This window comes from Mastomys coucha, unplaced genomic scaffold (genome assembly GCF_008632895.1).
Source record: "Mastomys coucha isolate ucsf_1 unplaced genomic scaffold, UCSF_Mcou_1 pScaffold16, whole genome shotgun sequence".
Taxonomy (NCBI): domain Eukaryota; kingdom Metazoa; phylum Chordata; class Mammalia; order Rodentia; family Muridae; genus Mastomys; species Mastomys coucha.
In genome coordinates this window covers 48026835-48046393 of record NW_022196898.1, presented here as the reverse complement: position 1 = coordinate 48046393, position 19559 = coordinate 48026835, and the positions used below count along the sequence as shown (strand labels likewise).

Genomic DNA, 19559 nt, shown 5'->3' with positions numbered 1-19559 from the left:
AATGACCTATTACAACAAAGATAACAAAAAAACGCCTTAAAATTATGCAAGCATAAATTCCTTTAAAGGAGCTGCATCCTTCTGTGATCATAGTCATCACAAATCACAACAGTTCCACTTTTCAGAAAGGTCGACACATTCAACCCTTTGGGCGTCTACTATTGCAAAATAAATAAATAAAATACCATATGCTATGCCATGAGGTATAAAATAATAAATAACACATATAGCTTAAATAATTCCATTTGATAAACAATGCGGATATGTTGGGCTAAGACAGGGTCACTATATTTAAATAGTAAGAGGTAATAAAGGTTTCAATTAACAATCAAAGAAGATGAGGCTTGGATTTAAGAGACAACATATGGGGGCTAGAGAGATGGGGCAGCAAGGATGAGTAACATACTGCTCTTGCAGAGGATCTGAGTTGGTCCTCACTCATGGTGGGAGGCTCACAACCACTTATAACTCTGGCTCTAGGATATATGATGCCCTCTTCTGGCCTCTGCAGGCATCTGCATTCATATGCACCAACCACACACAGATATGCACATATATACTTAATTATAAATAAAGTAAAATCTTTTTAAAAAGAGGCAACATGCAGAGGAACAATGAACAGGATCTGACAACACACAGGATATGGTATATGAGACTGCATGTGGTAGACAGCTAGTTGTACAAATGTCAGAAGAGGAGGGTGAGAGTTTCTAGAGCTGGACCTAGGCTATGGACAATTCCACCAGAGAAAGGGATGCTCAACTTACCCCCGACTCCTACAGCTGTTTCAGTAAATTGCAGCCTCGTTTATCCCCTTAACATCTGTAAGGACTGACTGTGTGTTAGGTACTACTCTAAGTCCTGGGGACTCTGGTAGCAGAACACTTCTGCAGAGAAGAAAGGTGATGGTGACAGTGTAATGAGAGCGCATTCCAGAGAACAGGTGACATGTGAGGAGCAAGCTGAGAAAACAAGAGAGGAGGAGAGCAGCCAGGGCAAAGACCAAAGGGTGGGGAAGAGTGAGCTGCAGTGCAGGGGGAGCCAGGAGCCATCTAGGTAATGATTTAGATGATAAGGTTGGTGTCAGATGATGCAGTTGTAAAACCATGCTAAAATCCTCAGCTCCTCTTTCAAATAAGAGGAAGCCAAACACAACGCTTGAAACGAAGACTGTAGCTAGGGAAATTAAGAAGGGCAAGAGTAGCAGTAGAAGATACAAGAGGACCCTAGGAGAGATGGGTAGCTATGAGAAATGTCAGATCTGGGGTATAATTGACAGAACCAAAGAATTTATCATAGGAATACAGAGGGCGAGGATACACACAAGTGAGACAATGCCTAGATTACTTCCCTGAGCAACTGAGTTGAACAGTAATGCTACTTATAGAGAAGAAGTATTGGAGTAAACTGTAGGGTGAAGGAAAAGCAAGGGATTTTCCCGTTCCATACGCCCTTTTGAATGTGAGTTCAAAATGCTTATTACATAGCCATGAGTTTACTGTCAAACTGATGCTTGAGGCTAGAGCTCAGAGTTCAAGAAGGCTCACCTTGTGCAGTGTTGAAAACTACAGGAAGTAGACAAGATTGTCTGCAGGACACAGCAAGAAAGAGCTCCTAGGGCTCAGTCCTACAGCATGATGTACACTGAGACAAGAGCATACGTGAGGAGGCTGCTAAGACAGGCAGGAAGCTCAGCAAAGATATTAGTGGAAGGCCAGCAGAAGTGGGTATTCATGGAGTCCTTTGGAAAGATCAGCCAGAGCAGAATGCTACCTAAGGAGCAAGACCACGTGGGTTCAGGAAGTGAGCAGGCAGAGGAAGAAGGGAGAAAGTCAATCTGGGAGCTAATTTTTAAAAAGCTTTTTGATCTGAGACTAATGTTTGTTGTCACACTCAGGGAGAAACAAACTTGCCCTTCCCAAACTAATTTATTCATGTTTCTTGGTGAGAGACATAGATACTAACTAGAAGCACAGATCTATCAGAATATTCAAATTCTTCTACACATATTGTTAGATGGGAATTTGGTCATTCAGCTAGCAGTTAGAAAAAGATCTTATAGATTATACTAAGATGATCTGTATTAGTGCTTAATGTTTATACTAAATGCTTCTTTAAGATTAGTTTTTCTAGATGCTGTAACTTAGTTCAGTTGGCCTTCGGCCTTTGAGCCTAGAGATGAACACATGCCTTATGTTTACAAATACTCAGACTTGCTCCAGGCAAAAGTGAACAGAGGGCAAATGCCACTGGCTCAGGTAATGACAGCAGAAATTCCTGATGGCCAAGTAAATAAATGAATAATTGCTTCTTTAAAGTAAATTCTATATCTGACTCTAACACCTGCCTCCAGAACATTTGAAAATCAATAAAAAGTTAAATGGTTAAGAAAAAAAGAATCTTGTCTACAGCCATACCACCCTGAATGCTCCCGATCTTGTCTGATCTCAGAAGCTAAGCAGGGTCGGGCCTGGTTAGTACTTGGATGGGAGACCGCCTGGGAATACCGGGTGCTGTAGGCTTTAAAAAAAAAAAAGAAAGAAAGAAAGAAAGAAAAAAAGAATCTCAACTTTGCTGTAGTTCTTCTTTTCTCTGTGACAGAGGTAAAATCACACTGTGAGCGTAACTTTGAACCTAGTCAGGTGACTTATGTCCACACACAGTGCAAAAGTGGAGTGTGGCACAATGCAAGTCATGAGTCTGTGTGTCCAGGATCCCTGAGTCAACATCATCGAGCTGTGATCCTTGAGGCAAAGCTAGTATTTATAGCTAAAGCAGAGGTAATTAACTCACAGGCTTATCATGAAGACAAATGCAATAATCTGTGCTAAAACTACACAGCAGAGCACCTGACACAAAGCAAGGTACAATGAATTACCCTTTCAGATTTCCTCAGGTTACCAGTGTAACCACAGCTGAGATGAAGTTCTGTTTCTATGTGTAGCAAAGGCTCCACACTCACTGTCAAATCACCATGCAAGCTAAATGCTGAATGCTAAGTTACGGTCCTACAGATCTTGATGTCATGACTTCCCTTGTCATGTCTTGTTGATCCTTAAATAACCTAACATCTGTTCCTATGTCCCTAGGGGAAGGAAATCAGCAATTTTGTGCCAAGATGAGTGTGCGTGTTCCTATGCTAGCTGGACCCTCCATCAATTCTATTGCTCAAACCACTAACTTCTCTCTAGTTCCAAATCTATCATTATGGAATACACTTTTCCAACTTCTGACTTATCTCGGGGTATATTCTGCATGCTTAAGCCAGCCAAAAGGTCTTAAATCAAGCACTTTACCAGCTGCCCTTTTCAAGAATAACATCAATTTTCCCTGAACATCTTTCTCTTTTCTCCCCCTCTGTTCTTCCATTTTTGAAAAATCTTTCCTCCCTCATTTCTTCTTCAAACCATAGAAACATCTCCCCAGTTTGTTGTTGTTTTGTTGATTGTTTTGTACTGGGGTTGAACCTGGGACTCAGGCATGCTGGGCGAACACCATCACGTGCTGTATCTCTAGCCCTATTTTTATTCTTTTATTTTGAGATGGGCATCCTAAGTTGCCTGGCTTTACCTTGCTCGCTCTAACTTATGTAGGCCTTAAAACCAGAATCTACTGCCTCAGCCTGCTGAGTAGCTGGAATGTCAGGCTAGTGCCCCGGAATGGGCCTGGCTCACCATGCCACTTTGTGTGAGCATGTGTAGTGCCTGTGTGCATGGGTGTGTGTAAGCATGTGAATGGAGGATAGAAGTTAACAGCAGGCATCTTCCTCAACAACTTGTTCAATGTGTTGAGACAGAGTCTCTCACTGAGCCTGGAGCCCCATGATTCTGCCAAAATCCTCAAAGATTCCATCTCTTGTTTCTTCCTTCCAAAGCTGAGATCATAGGTGCACACCAAAGCATCTAGCTTCTTAGCTGGGTGCTCAGGAGCCGAGCTCAGTCCTTCTCCCACTTGAGTGCAAGGCTGTAAGAGTGAGACACTGCTCTAGGCTCCACCTCGCTTCTGAGTGTTTGTTGCAGAGTTCTGCTTCCTCTTCTCTTTACTCAATCTCTTTCCTTCAGGTCACCAACGGTTCCTGCTCTGATTTCAAGGTCAACAGAAACCTAAGTTGGTCATTTCCTCCTTGAGGTCCTATTATTGTCTTTGATGTGTATATACTTCAGTAGCTGTCCTTTCTGTCCGATCATTTTCAGTCAGTACAGTTCCTTGGCTCTCTCCAGCTACTGAAGAAGTCATTGTGAGTGCTAACTAATGCTCGCAGCTGACTGCGGGGCAAAAGGTAAGGACTTCTCCGGAAAGCATCCTGAAAGTTAACTAAGGTTGAATTCTTTTGCAGCTCCATCTGAACCTCCATAGAAAAACTGATTTTTCTCAATAAGAGATTTAACTCCCACCTGCTCCCAACATAAACTTATGGCCATGCTTGTGCAAAAGTGGAGCAGCAAACCAAAGGTGGCAGAAACCAGAATACTGTCTCGCCCCACAGAATGTGTGTGTAAGAGCTCATTTATGCATAGATATGCATATATCTGAAAGGATTTCCAGACTTAGATTAAAAATTCTAGGGATAGGCTGCAAACAAGAAGGGGTCATGGGCATGATTGGAACTGGGGGTTCAGGGGAGGGGCAGACAGATGACCACAGTAACCTTAGCCAGAAATTGAATAACATGAAACCAAAAAACACTTCCCATTGGAAATCAATTGATCAGTTTTGAACTTTGAACAAACTTGCAAGCAAACACTATAGTTTAGTAAAACTCACAGGCTCCTGAGGCATAGTTTTGTATCAAAAAGTTGTTGGTTTCCAAACTAGATCAGATCTATGAATTAGGCCAAGTACTTTCTATGTTAATTTAAGAGAAAGGAACCCCCAAACAAAAAGAAGCTACTAAATATTCTTTGATTCAAAGAGTTCTTGGTAGCTTATTTCCCCTTACATCCTGCCACCAATGGCTTTTAAAGATATATAAATTGTGATTTATTTGAAAAATTGAATTGCCCAGAGAGACCAGATTTTACTATTCAAGGTTGGGCAGCACCAGGCAGAGCACTTTGGATCACTGTCTCAAAACCTTTTCAAACAGGTAAAAAGAATGTTATCAAGTTGGGTGTGGTGGCACAAGCCTTTAATCCCAGCTCTGGGAGGCAGAGGCAGGTGGGGCTCTGTGAATTTGAGGCCTGGCTAGCTTAAATAGATAGTTCCAGGACAGCCAGAATTATGTGGAGAGATATTATCTCAACAAAACAAAACAAAATGAATGGTGTCACTTAAAAAAAAGGGAAAGTTGAGACTCACCTAAGACGACTGCCGAATGTTTATACAGGTGAGATGAGCCTGGAAAGTACATGGAGTTGGACCACGCATGGACCACCCATCTGACCTCTAATAAATAAGAAGCTTGTTTGTTGCTTTGGGTAAATAACAGGTTTACTATTCTTTATGGCTCTGCATTTCAATATTTAAACACCCAGGATGTATAAGGGTGAAAGCACCTACCATATCCGTCTCAATGCCAAAGCACTTATACTTAAATGAGTTATTTTATGCAAATGGAAGCTGCTCAGACGAAAACATGTCCACGCTCAAATATATCAGCAAATAAGTACATTATAACAAAAAAAAGACCTCAAACCTCCACCAATGGTCCCAGGTAAACTGTAACATCATCATTCAAAAACATACAAAACACACATTTACCGGTGAATTAGCAGTGTCACCTATGTACCAAACACACCAGAGCATGTTTCAGTTGCCAGTCTTCATCCCATATGCAATTTGTAACTTAGAATAATAATGTCCTTGAAGTACTAGGAAGAAAAGGTATCTTAAAGTACTGGATAAGAAAACGTGTAAGATTAAGGTGTGCTATTTTAGCCTGGAGGGCCAGTCAGTACACGCCTTTAATCCCTGCACTCTGTAGGCAGAGGCAGGTGGGTCTCTGTGAGCTCAAGGACAACATGGTCTACAGAGAGCTCCAGAACAGAGACTTCGTGAGACTCTGTCTAATGGGGTGCTCGATTTTAGCACTCTATATCTAGACCAGGCTGGCTTTCTAGTGCTGGTATTAAAGTCATGGACCAAATCTGGCTTTGATTCCCACCAACGATGACAACATCAATTGGCAATATCTAAAGGTTGGGCAGGCCTGAAATATTCTAAACTACTTTTCCACCCAAGCACACATGTTCCACCTCTAACAAGATAATGCACAGCATCTACAGGAGGTAGGGACCATACACATCTATCCGAATGCTCCTCCCCTGCTTGAAATAAATCTATCATCACAATTTCTTGCCTTCTTATTCATCCAACCCACTACAAATGATTCTTCTTTCAAAACAATTTTCTTAAACACAGAAGATGAGCTGAACATGTTTTAAAACACACACAAAACATACTCGGTAAATAATACCTAAAATTAAAAAGGAAGACAAATCTCCTGACAACTACACTTGTCTACATGTCTAATTTCTAGGCTGGCTACAGAGGTCTTGTTCAGTAAATCATAGCAGGAATCACTTCTTTTGTATAGTTATATGTATAGTTATACTGACAGCGACAGCCATCAGACCTCGTTTCTAAAACTTCTAGACCAGCCTAAGGATAGAAGAGGGCAGAACTGCAAGAGAAGAAAAGCTAATTTCCTCGTTAACAGAGCGGCTCGGTCTCAGTCTACAATTAAGGACCGGCAAGCCCAGGGTCACTTCCCTCTCAAGTGGCCTGAGAGCGGAAACACAAAGCCAGGTCAATGTCACTCCAGGGACTGCGGGGTCTCTGGACAGCTCAGCATCCTGGGCTTAGCGTCTGACCACAGCGAACCCAATTTATAGAACGGGCTGGAATCGACTTGAGCTGCCACCCGCAGGGCTGCTCGCGGCATCGCGTCCCAGCAAATCCCGGGACCTTCGTCCCCAGAGCTTGGCGACCCAACCTGCCCGGTGTGCGAACCCCAAAGCCCGGGCGGACCTCCTAGCCTGATCCTTCCCAGCCGCCGCACCCGACTGTGCCGCCCTCCCTTCCCGGCTTCACCCTCCTCTCACAGCGCTCGGGCGGGCCCATCCGGGCGGCGGCCCGCAGCTCAGATCCGTAGCAGAAGTCGGGCGGATGACATCTGTACACTTTGATTGCCAGAGGCGGAGGCTGAAGCGAACGGGTCTCCAGAGGCCAGGGTGACTGGCGACAGCGTTCTGACAGCGAAGGTACCCGCTTCCTCTCCGCCACGCCACCCAATCACAGCGCACCGTCGTCACTTCCGCCTAGAAGGTAAGGGAAACGCCGGGCGGAAGAAACACCCAACCGGACCGGAAGTGGCGGGTCTCGTTGGCAGCGCTGTCTGCTGGAGCCTCGTGGAGGGTGAGGTGAGTGTTTCTGGCTGTTTAGGGATCTCGGGGCGCGGTTCCCCGCACTGTGGTGTTCACGGTGAGCCGACGCGGCGGAGGACTCCGCGCTAAGGGCACTAGGGGAGGGAACCTCTTTGCCGCGGCCGTCTGCACCGCAGAACCCCGAAGCCGCGCGCTGCCCCGGGGCTAGAGTGCGAGGCCGCCGGAACTCCCCGGCTTTCCCTGGAATGTTTCGGGTATGATGTGCAATAGAAACTTAGAAGAGTAGGTGCGGGGAATAGTTTGAGAGTGATAAGGTCGCAGGAAGGAAAACAAGTTATTTGAGAAATAAGCCGTTAGATAGGTTAAAGTAACTGGGTTCCTGTGAGCCCCTGCATTTGCAAACAGGCTCTAAAGCCCTCGGGTAGGGACAGTAGTGCGTTTGAAAACAATAAGCAGAGTGTTGCTGTGACTTCAGGCGAAATACATGGACGTGGAAGTGCTAGGTAGAAAACTAGTGCAGCAACTCGTTGACGACAAGCTGGAGGTGAAAGTGCAGCAGAGCGAAAACTGGGTAGAAAAGACATACACATGAACACCGTACATAAAAGCTCAGATCGTTTGGTCTGGGCTCTTGAGCTCTGCGTGTTTATTATATATACAGTTGAACGTGAAGGAGTGATTATTGCATACAACTGAACAAGGAGACAGGGTTGTTGAGTACAGATAATTACAATAGGAGCAGTCTGTAGGGAGCAGTGTTCACTCAGTACACGCGGGGGCAGGGCCAGAAGGCTACAGTGAGCATTTTGTAGAACACTATAAACCTGTGAACCAGAGGAAGGTGTTGCCTCTCCTATTGGTCTGAGGCATTGAAGCCCTTGACATGGCTACATTCATGTCAGCAGGACCCATTCACTCTGGGCTTCCTCTGCTCTACACACAAGGTCTCTCTGAATTCCAGGGATCTGTCTCTCTTTGCCTTCCCAGTGCTGGGGTCATAGACTTGGATTTCTCTGTCTGTGCCTGGCCTTTTGTGTGGGTGCAAGGGACCATACTTATACATCAGGTACTTTACCGTCTGTGCCAAATTACGTAGTTTTGATCACATAAAAAATGGTTCCTGTTCCTTAGTCGTCCAGAACCAATGTACTGCAAAAACTGAATTTTGTTTATTTACACAGATTGCCTTCCCTGTGGCATCAGACATCCTAACATGGGGCTTACTAAACAGTATCTCCGCTATGTGGCTAGTGCTGTCTTTGGCTTGATTGGCAGCCAAAAAGGTAACATTGTTTTTGTGACACTCCGTGGTGAGAAAGGACGCTATGTGGCAGTACCGGCCTGTGAACATGTTTTTATCTGGGACTTAAGGAAAGGCGAGAAGGTGAGTCAGAAAAAACGTCATCGACACCATTAAATGACACCATCTCTTGGGAGGATGAAGTGGGAGAGCCTTGACTGACCTGCCTGGATTCATTTGTGTGTGGGCCCCCAAGAGATCACTCTCCTTTTTTTCTAGACAGCTAGCACCAAATTCTGTTGTGTTCTGAAAGTCACAGCCAAATAGGAGCTTGCTTCTTAGATGTATGTGTGTTTGTTTTCATAGGTTGTTATTTTTAGCCATTATTTACTTCTGCTTTTGTCTACCGGTTTTACTTTTCACATTCTGCTTGTTCTCACAGCCATTTGTAAAATATTAGGATTTACAAAGGACTGTCACCTGCTGTGTTGTGCAGTCCTTCTCTTAACCATACTGATGGGATGGAGTGGCTGCTTAACTCTGCTTCGACTGTGACTGAAGAACCTATTACTTTTTTGCTAAGGACAGAGAGATGTTTAAATTATCCCTCTTTACTGTGATTCCCAGGAGGTGAGATGAGATACATGTAGATTTATAGATATAAATATATAGATACTTGTTGCTGCCGAGAGCCTCTTCGGATGAAACTGTTAGAGCTGTAGGGCCATGAGGTTGAGGTAAAGCAAGGATGAGTTAAAACCCTTTATCAGAAATCACTGGGCTACAGAGTTGGTAACCGAGACTCATTGCCTGGCTCATATTCGTGTATACAGCAGTGTCGAGCTTTAGAGGAAATGATTACCTTCTGAGGAGCTCATGGTCTTTGCTTGAAGAGTTCTATCCTTGTGTATCAGTGACCGGAAATTGTTGAGACTGGTTTACTGACATCATTCCCACGCTCCTGTCTTGATACATTCATTGCCTCACTCTTCTGAATTGGTTTTGATTTTTTTTTATGATTTCAGATCCTTATCCTTCAGGGGCTTAAACAAGAAGTCACTTGCTTGTGTCCTTCCCCAGATGGGCTGCATCTGGCTGTGGGCTATGAGGATGGAGCCATCCGGATCTTCAGCCTCCTCAGTGGTGAAGGAAACATAACCTTCAATGGACACAAAGCAGCCATCACCAGCTTAAAGTACGACCAGCTAGGAGGCAGACTGGCATCTGGGTCTAAGGTGAGCCTCAGAGACAGGTGTCCAGGGTTGATTTTCACACTAAATGTAGAAGCAGGTTATTTTCGTAAATTGTGCTAGGAGATTGGTTGGATTCTAAATGTCCAAGCTAGTATACATTTGGGAGAAAGAGTAAGGAGGATGGATGCGCATGATGGGGTATTCTACTTGTTTCCAGTTATGGTCTCCGATAAAAGTCTGTGGCATGAAAGAATAAGACAGAGGTACTCTGGAATCTATTACTGTGGAAGAAGGACCCCGAACTATATAACCAGGAAGATTAGAAAAGATGGTCATAATTTGCCAATGAATCTGTGAAGTTAGTATCTTTCCTATGTTTTAAAAGTTGATGAGTTAAAGCTAGGTATGCTAGTGCACACCTTTAATCCCCACACTCAAGAGACAGGGTACCTGCATTGCTGTGAGTTAGAAGCCAGTCAGCCAAACTATGTCCTCTGGGGGTATATAGTGAGACCCTCTCTCAAAGAAAAGGCAAAGAAAAGAACATTGTTTTCCCAGCACAGCAGAAGGGGAAATGCTGTTTGCAGTTGTAGCCACTGGGAGAGGAAAATCAGTTTTCTTCAGTGGTGTGTCACTGGCTATATCAACCAGACTCTGGGCAGACCCTGCGCTCGGGGCTGTTGGCCAGCACATCAGGCTCTAGTTTGTTATTGTTATTCTTTATGTTGTTGGTTTGTATTTTTAAAGAAGGAAAAATAACATGGAGTTGGGTGGCTGGGAATGTTCAGGGGAATAATATAAAAATATATGAAATTCTCAAAAAATAAAAACACAATGAAGAAATTATTGATAGATTTGAATCCTAAATTTAAGACATTAAACTTTTGCATTAAAAAAAGTATAAAAAGAAAAGCAGAAAATATTTAATAAAAAACTATCATCCAGCTTTTAGACTTGTAAATTAAGGTGTAAAAAAATAACTGGTAAAAGATAACATTGATGAAAAAGAAACAAGATGAAATGTCATTATTCACCACAGATAACGGGAGATTTAGCATTAGTTGGTAAGAATGCTTGTCTAGCATATAGAAATTCCTGGGTTTGGTCCCTAGTACCACATAAACTTGTCCTATGCTTTTAAATCTAATACTTGGAGATGGTGGCTGAAGAGTGGAAGTTCAGAGTCAGCCTCAGCTACATAGTGAAATCAAGGCCAGCTTGGGCTATATCAGACCCCAGCTCAAAGAAACAAAATGTCAATAGTCTTAGAAAAACAAATTAAAATGAATACGAAGAGCAAGTGTTCTTCACGGAAGGAAGGGAATTGGCAGTGATTTTTAGAAATGTGATAATGTGATAATACCCAGAGTGCACAGATGGGAAGCTAGTCTTCTCTACAGATCTTTGGTAGTTCTATAGATAGATGTAATCTGAGGATTATTATAATAGTGTGAATCTAAACTTGTAAAAATAACCATATCCTTTAACCAAGAACATCAAACTGTAGTATTTATTTGTAGTAAGATAAATGCACAAAGATTTATGCATGTGAATTTTCAGTTTTGCACATTTTATAGTAACTAAATTGGAAATGACTCATTTATGTAAAATATGAAATTTAAATAGTAATACTAGAAACTAGAGTACAACGGAATTAACTATGAATTAAATATAAAGATGGCTTCCATCTGAATGCATAGCACAGACTCTGTTTTCCTTTTTATTTCGTTTTGTGGTTTGATGTGGAGGCTCACTGTCCTGTCCAGCTTTCCCCCAAGTGGCTGGTACTACAGGGCTTGCCACTGTATCGAGAGAGCTGTCTTCTAATGCAGAGATAGCCTGGAGGTCTCATGCATGTGTAACTAGAGCAATGTAAAACAAAGTCTCTGCTCATTACTCCTGCATGAAAGGATGGGCTGCCAGCTGACTTCAAGCTGTATAGGGTTGTATAGTGCCGTTGTGGTGATTGAGCCCCATCACTTGTCGTTTGGCCTCTTGTACTAAGAAAACTTTTTTTTTCTTGTGTGTTACTTTGCCCCTCAAGGATACAGATGTCATTATTTGGGATGTGATCAATGAAAGTGGTCTCTACCGTCTAAAGGGACACAAGGATGCTGTCACACAAGCTCTGTTCCTCCGAGAAAGGAATCTGCTAGTTACAAGGTAAGATATGATGACTTGGGAGTTAGAAGAGGACTTGGCCTCGCAGCTTGTGCTCCCGCTGTGCTCATAGCTGTGAGCTAGTGTGCTTTCTTGTAAGCTGCCAGCTTTCCTACTTTCTGCCTCTCAGATGCTGGACTTACACACTGAATTACAGCATTCTGCAAAGTGCTAACCTGTGTGTTTGGTAGCCTGCCTTTTGAGGGAAAAAAATGTGCTTTAGAGGCTTAATGAACATCTCTTAGGTTGATCCATTTGAAAATTTTATTTTTGTTATGTCAAAAGTGATCAAATATTATCAGTTTCATATGGTTCAGCCTAATAAAACCCAGGCATTCATTCAAGGAGGAAGGCTAAGATCATAGGGTTTGTTGGGCAGTAATTAGAAAAACCATTGTAGGTCTCAGGAAGTTACCTCAGTGTTGGGTGGGCTGAGAAACCAGCAGTGGGCCAAGGAGGCCATATGAGAGGCTACTGAATAATGCAGGTCAAAGGACATGTCCAGGTTTTTACAGATGTGGATTAGGAGTCAAGCTTTAGAGACCACAGAGATGATGTTTTCAGTATGGAAAAAGCTAAGCTGATGATGTGGATGACTGACTGCAGCTGAGAGCTCTGAGGTGTTTCCATGTTAGACACTCAGAATGTCAGTGCTGTAAGGTGAAGTGGTGGGAGGAAGGCAGGTGATTAAATTGTGTGTTGTGTGCAGAAATGAAGCTTCTTGGTTGAGTTGCCACATGGAAAGTTGGAATTCTTTGCTTATTATGATAAATAGTAAGGTAGAATAGCTTCTGATGTTACCGTTATTATTTCTAAAACAACAGACAAGTTACTATCATACCTGTTAGTTTAACAGTTCTTCCTAATAAAAATCTTTCTGGTTTTTCTTGTAGTGGGAAAGATACTATGGTAAAGTGGTGGGACCTGGATAACCAGCACTGTTTCAAAACAATGGTTGGCCATCGAACTGAGGTATGTATTGTCATGGGCTCCAGAGAAGAATGACAAAGCAAAGGATGCTCCAGCCTTTTTGGCCTCTTTTTATTGCTCACTGATCTGTGTCCTGTCTTGAGAGACACTGAGGTTGGCTGGGAGGAAGTAGTGCCATCCATTGGAACAGTTGTAGTTTCTCTGGTCTCATACACACTAGCCTTGGGTGGCTTATAACCTCTTGAATTCATCATTTTAATTAGACTCACCTGTGTCTGTTATATTAGTCAAGAGTTCTTTAGAGGAGCAGAATGAATCTTGATATACATATAGAAAGGGGAATTATTAGAGTACCTTACAGGCTGTAGTCCAGCTAGTCTGAAATGGCTGTCTGCCAATGGAAAGTCCAAGAATCTATTAGTTGTTCAGTCCACAAGCCTGGCTGTCTCAGCTGAGCTTCCATGGGTACCAAAATCCTGAGAAGTGGGCTCTAATGCCAGTGAAGAAATGGATTTGCTAGTGAGAGGGAGAGCAAGCACGCAAAGAAAGGGCTAGTTTCCTTCTTGCATGTCCTTTTTGTAAGCTGCCAGCAGAAGGTGTGGCCACATTCAACATGCATCTTCACACCCCAAAAGATCTGTATTAAAGGTATCATCTTCCCAACTCAAAGATCCATATTAGAAGTTGATCTCTCCACTTCAAATGACTTAATTAAGAAAAAAAAAAAATACTCCTCACAGGTGTACCCAATCATTTGAGTTTTAGTTAATCCCAGATGTAGTCAAGTTGACTACCAAGACTAGCCATCACAACTATAGGGATGTTTAATGATGTTCTGTCTACAGTGCCTTCCCTGGTAACTTATATTTAAGAGGATAATTTTATGTTTACCTGGAAAAGAGCTATTCAGCCAAATTCAGATATTTTAAATATTTCTGTTTCCTTTTATATGAGGCTTTCAAAAACATATTTGTAATAATGAAGTAGAAAATGATTCTGTGAAAATTGATTTCTGTGTCTCTACTGTTTAATTCTTGGATGCTAAAGGTTGAGAATTATGCAGTAGGCATTAATAAGGCATCTTGTATTTGCCAGACATTGCCAAAACCAAGAATGAGACCCATAGTCATGGATTGTGCTGTGGTTTTGTTGTGATAAGTAGCTATTATCCAAACAGGGCAGTAAGAAAGTAGAATAATTCTTAGTATCATGTGAACATTTTGGCCACTGGCCACCTCCCCTCTGGAAAAGCTCTGTTAGTGAATTTTGAAAGAATTGCCTTAATACACTTTTTCTTAGATTTGAAATGTCAGAGAAACTTCATTTTGCCACTTGGAGTATTAAAAAGTGATACTATGTAAACTGTTTTATATTCTTAGGTGTGGGGCTTGGTTTTGGTTTCAGAAGAAAAGCGACTAATTACTGGGGCTGCAGACAGTGAACTGAGAGCCTGGGACATCGCCTATCTGCAAGAGGTAATTATTGTGTTTGGATCATGGCCAATTGCATACTTTCACGGTTCAGTATCTTATTGACTTAGAATCTGATTTGTAATAGGAGTTCTTACAGTGGTGACTTGCAACACTTCTAAACAAAGACTTCCCTCCTGTGTACTCGTTACCCTGGCTTATTTGAGTTGGAAGGAGTAGATTTAGGCTCACAGCTTTTGGTAATAGTGTTGTTTAGGTTGGCATTTTAGCCTTGTATTCCTGGGCCTTTGGGTGAATTTTAGAGGCCTTTCTCTTTGAACAACATCTATGTAGGATACATGCATTTTTGTATGCAGATAAATTCCCAGGAGATGCACATTGATTCTCAGTTTGGTGTGTATGGGGTGATTGTAACTTTAGGCTTAGCTGGAGTTCATATATAGCCCTAGAGCCAGTAGCCATTATAATGGATTTTGTATATCTTAAGACTTAGAGTTTGTTTTTTTCTGTGTTTAAGGAGAAACTGTAACAGTGCCTTTTACAGTGCCTCTGCCATCACTAATACCAGTGGCAGTCTTTCTAGAATATCTTTTGTCCTACAGATTTTTGAAGTTGAGGAAGAGTTTTTACAATCTTACCTACTTGTATATGGTCCTCATACTATGGAAAAGCCAGTGAGATAGTATAATGAACAATGCTTTGTTGTATATATGCCAGTTTCTAATAAATCCTTACCTTTCCCAACATTGAAGAAGTTTACCAGAGGTGACTAGTCAAGATGTAAGTGGTTATAGGAGAGACCTCTAGGTCTTTGGGGTTAAAGGCCATCTCCTGAGACAGTTGAACTTTTATTCTTCTATCTTTGTAAAATAGATTGATGACCCAGAAGAACCAGAGCCCAAGAAAATCAGAGAGTGTCCTGGAATACAGGACACACCTGAAGCAGAGGACAGCACCCTTGAGGCGGATGATGAAAAATCTGAAGATGTAATCCACTTTGTGCCTTCATTTGGGCTGAGTAATAGGGCAGGGAAGAACAGAATCTCAGATGGGCATCTCTAGTGATCATTTGGGGGGTTTTGTTACCTACATATATTAGCTTTTCAGAGTTTAACAGGACAGACACTTAACCTCCATGTTCTCTTGCTTCCTCTCTAGCGCATACTTTCATGTAGAAAAGCTGGTTCCATAATGCGGGAAGGAAGGGACAGAGTTGTGAACCTTGCCGTGGACAAGACAGGCAGGATTCTTGCTTGCCACGTGAGTACGGGCTTAGAAAACAGTAAGAGCGTTCATTTTCAGTACTTATTCTTTCATGATTTGCTGTGGGCATGGACTTTTCTTTTGACTGTAGTAATAATTCAGAATATGAGTCTGGGATGGTAGCTTAATGGTTAAGACTGAGCATTGCTTTCACAGAGGACCTATGTTTAGATCCCATCATTCATGTTGGGCAGTTCACAGGCACCTGTCACTCCAGCTTTAGCAGGTGTAATCACAAAGCTAGACATACAGATGCAGACACAGAGACTCACATGCACATACACACACTTACACTTTAAAATTTAGCGTATATTCCTATGGGAGTCTAATGTCCTAGCACATCATTCATAACATCATGAAAGTAACTACATTTATTAGTACTAGCCATTTATTAAATGCTGGCTTTTCCATTAGCATAAAGGTACATGTTCTGTTTGGCCTTCAAAAGAATGTTGAACACAAAATAGTACTCTAATTTTATAGACTATAAGCCCAGAGAGATTAAATTGTTCAAGGTGATCCAGTCAGTAAGGGAAGACAGATAAATGTTGCTGTTCAGTTCTTACCTGGTATAGGCTAAATCATAAACTGCCTGTCCTAGACTCACACTGTCTGCCTTTTGCCTTCCTAGGGAACTGATTCTGTGTTAGAAGTATTTTGTATTCTTTCCGAAGCAGAAGTTCAGAAGAAAATGGATAAGAAGCTAAAGAAAGCTAGGAAGAAAGCAAGGTGTGTCTTACTTGTTTTGTTTTGTTTTTTTAACTTAATAGTACTAAAACATCCTGGGTAGCCATGTATTATAGAAAAATTATAACTTAGGGGAACATTTACTTGATTACCTGTTTGAACTAAAAGCTAGAGAATTTGTGGGGTACCAGTACCCCAAAGGTTTGAATTTCTAATTCATACTTCTTTATTCCTAACACATTTCTGAGTTGCACTAAGACCCGTACCGAAGTGTATTGCACATTTTTAAAACCAGGCACGCTAGAATTGTGTCTGCCCCAGTGCTAGACATGCAGGGACAGGAGACTTCAGGGCTTGCTGTTTCAGACTGGAGCAGTTAAAGAAGACAGACATCTTATGTGGGTGTCTGACCTCCACACACATAAACACACAACTATGGAAGAAAGAAATCCTCTAATGGGTGATTTATCAAATTTAGAAGTGATTTTTAAAGTCATCTGATGGCAAATGCTTTGAGGTGTGTTCTGCTCACATGTCAAGGCCAGGCTAGCTGTAGCTTAGACTTGTTTGAGAAAGTTCTAGAGTTAGAGAATGCTTCAGTGCAGTGACTTATTGCAGGAGATGTTATGGGCTTGTTGCATTCCAAATCTGTTATCAAGGGTAATACTTTCAGTGTACTGTAGTCTGCTCAGTCAGTTCTCTGAGTAACCCTCTGGCCAGGGCACATCCCCCAGCATCACTCCACTAGTTTGTCCAGGGACCAGACTGTGGCTCAGTAAGAGCAAGGCTGTTCCAGGAAAAGTGATTGGTAAATCGTTGTTTGTTTCCTTTTCTAGATTGAACTCTGCCAATGAGGAGGAGGATCCTGAAATGAACGTCTCAATGACTCTGCAGGATGAGATCCTTCGGGTAGCTAAGATCAAGACTTCTGCCAAGATCAAGTGAGTGAAGAGTTAGTGTTATAGAGTAGTAAGCTACCAACTATCCCCGTATTGTCCCAGTGTTTGCCAGCCTGTGTGTGCGCTACATTTGAAGGTGGTGATCTTGTCACATTCACAGCCCGTGTCCATTTTTATTATTACCTTTATTGATTCCTCCAGTCTGCCAACTGAGAAAACTATGTGGTCTTTGTTCAGAAAGTATTTTAAATCACACACAACACAACACAACACAGAAACAAAGCACATGTCAAAACTAAGAGCTGAGCCCAAAGTTGGTTTTCCTCTTTCTTTGTTTACTTTAAAAGAAGCCTGTGCTTGTGGATCTCTGAGGTGCTTCAGCAGGTGTAAAGAATGATATTTGCTGGCATTCCTCACAGCCTGACTTTGGTCCCTGGGACCCACATTGTAGAAGGAAAGAACTGACTCCTCCAAGTTGTGCTCTGACCTCCACACTCATGCTTTGGCCCACACCCATACCCTGTACACACATACACATTCAAATAAATAAAAGTAATAGAAAGGTTAAAGCCTGTGCTCTACTGCTGCTCAATACCCAGAACACAGTGTGTGTGTGTGTGTGTGTGTGTGTGTGTGTGTGTGTGTGTGTGTGTGTGTGGTGTGTGTGGTTAAACTGTAGGTTTAGAGCTCTTAAGCTTTTCATACAGAAAATGTTGGCTTTATGAGCCAAGATAGTAGCTCCCCATAAATAAAATGAAAATATTGTGATGCTTTCCCATGCAGATCTTTTGACCTGATGCATTCACCCCAAGGAGAGTTAAAGGCAGTCTTCCTACTGCAGAACAATCTGGTGGAACTGTATTCGCTCAATACATCCTCACCAACGCCTCAGCCTATGAGGACAAGCAGGATCACCATTGGAGGGCATCGCAGCGATGTGCGCACTTTGTCATTCAGCTCGGATAATATAGCTGTGCTTTCAGCTGCAGCTGATTCCATTAAGATATGGAACAGGTCTGTGAATTGATGTTTTCCGAACCTCTATCCAGTAGAATTGTCTTTTCTTTGAAGTATTTTTGGTACTTTTCATGATTGGCTCTTATCCACAAGAACCTAAATACAGTCAGTCTAAAGACACGATTGGTGTGTTTTGGTCATTGGTTTACAGAGCTTATATTAGAATTTTAGTTTAGAGTTGGTGAGACTACTAACCAGATAAAGGTACTTGCTACTAAAGACCTGAGTTGATCCCTGGAGCCCATAAAGTGGACAGAAAACTCACTCTTGCAAGACCATGTGTGCCTACTCCTCCCCATAAATAAAATGAAAAGATAAAATTAAAATAATAAAATTTGGAGTAGAATAAATCAAGCTTTTCTTTCATCTGGAGCTTTGGCTACATTTGGCTAGAAAACGTATAGTCATTGCCCCCTTGTTATTTGTGAAATGCCTTCAGAAATGTACATTATTTCTCATTCTTTCTTTTCCTTTAGACCTCAAATAATTCAAATGCTTTAAAGCTAATGATGTTGCCTCCTGGTTTACTGAGAAGACTGGAGCCATCTAGAATATTCTATGTGCTCTCAGGTCCAGGGGATCTGTTACTCATATGGCACTACATGTATATGGTACACAGATATACATGCAGGCTAAATACCCATACACAAAATAATAATAATGAAATTAACTTTCAGATGTTGATAAAGATACACCTTTTCAACCTGAAACTCTTTATGCTCTCCTAGGCCTTAGAGACTTGACCCTGTGGTCAGCCTGGTCAATACTTTTGCTTTACTTTGCTTTTGTATGGTCTCTTTTCTTTTTTTCCAATTCCTCATATTATTGGATTTCAATTGTTTAGGATATGTTGGTAATATTAATTTTCAAATTAATATATTAAGAAAAAGTAATTGTCACTTCCTGTTGTTTTTGTTGTAAGAGGTGGAATTAGGTTTGTGTAGATTTGTTGAAAGATTATCTTCTTGCTTCTTCTAGGGTGTAGGTTTGCTCCTTATGTTGATGTTTCCTATTTATTATCCTTTGTAGGGCTGGATTTGTGGAAAGATATTGTGTAAATTTTGTTTTGTCATAAAATTTCTTGTTTTCTCCATCTATGGTAGTTGAGAGTTTTGCTGGGTATAGTAGCCTGGGCTGGCATTTGTGTTCTTGTAAGGTCTGTATGACATCTGCCCAGGATCTTCTAGCTTTCATAGTCTCTGGTGAGAAGTCTGGTGTAATTCTGATAGGCCTGCCTTTATATGTTACTTGCCTTTTTTTCCTTACTGCTTTTAAATTCTTTCTTTGTTTAGTGTATTTGGTATTTTTATTATTATGTGACAGGAGAAATTTCTTTTCTGATTCAGTCTATTTAGAGTTCTGTAGGCTTCTTGTATGATCATGGGCATCTCTTTCTTTAGGTTAGGGAAGTTTTC

The 19559-nt window shown here is 41.7% G+C and overlaps 2 protein-coding genes and 1 non-coding gene across 7 annotated transcripts in view; 2 read left to right on the top strand and 1 right to left on the bottom strand.

Moving 5' to 3' along the window:
- Gdap2 (ganglioside induced differentiation associated protein 2) overlaps positions 1-7244 on the bottom strand; it is a 47290-nt gene extending 40046 nt beyond the window's left edge. For 3 of the 4 annotated variants that reach the window (XR_004119727.1, XR_004119728.1, XM_031374974.1), the window contains exon 1: positions 7044-7225. The gene's annotated coding sequence lies outside the window, so the exon portion shown is untranslated. Of the gene's footprint in view, positions 1-7043 lie in introns of all 4 variants that reach the window. The other variant, XM_031374973.1, reaches the window with a different exon arrangement.
- LOC116094457 lies at positions 2404-2522 on the top strand. The gene has a single exon (XR_004120121.1). It is a non-coding gene; the product is annotated as a 5S ribosomal RNA (ribosomal RNA).
- Positions 7245-7271: 27 nt separating the features above from the next.
- Positions 7272-19559, top strand: part of Wdr3 (WD repeat domain 3) — a 26791-nt gene continuing 14503 nt past the window's right edge. The window contains exons 1-11 of one of the 2 annotated variants that reach the window (XM_031374971.1): positions 7272-7361; positions 8507-8709; positions 9591-9800; positions 11803-11921; positions 12812-12890; positions 14228-14323; positions 15152-15265; positions 15437-15538; positions 16173-16270; positions 17065-17169; positions 17911-18141. In XM_031374971.1, coding sequence (XP_031230831.1) covers positions 8539-8709; positions 9591-9800; positions 11803-11921; positions 12812-12890; positions 14228-14323; positions 15152-15265; positions 15437-15538; positions 16173-16270; positions 17065-17169; positions 17911-18141 — 1325 coding nt within the window. In that variant the 5' untranslated portion in view covers positions 7272-7361; positions 8507-8538. The remainder of the gene's footprint in view (positions 7362-8506; positions 8710-9590; positions 9801-11802; positions 11922-12811; positions 12891-14227; positions 14324-15151; positions 15266-15436; positions 15539-16172; positions 16271-17064; positions 17170-17910; positions 18142-19559) is intronic. The other variant, XM_031374972.1, reaches the window with a different exon arrangement.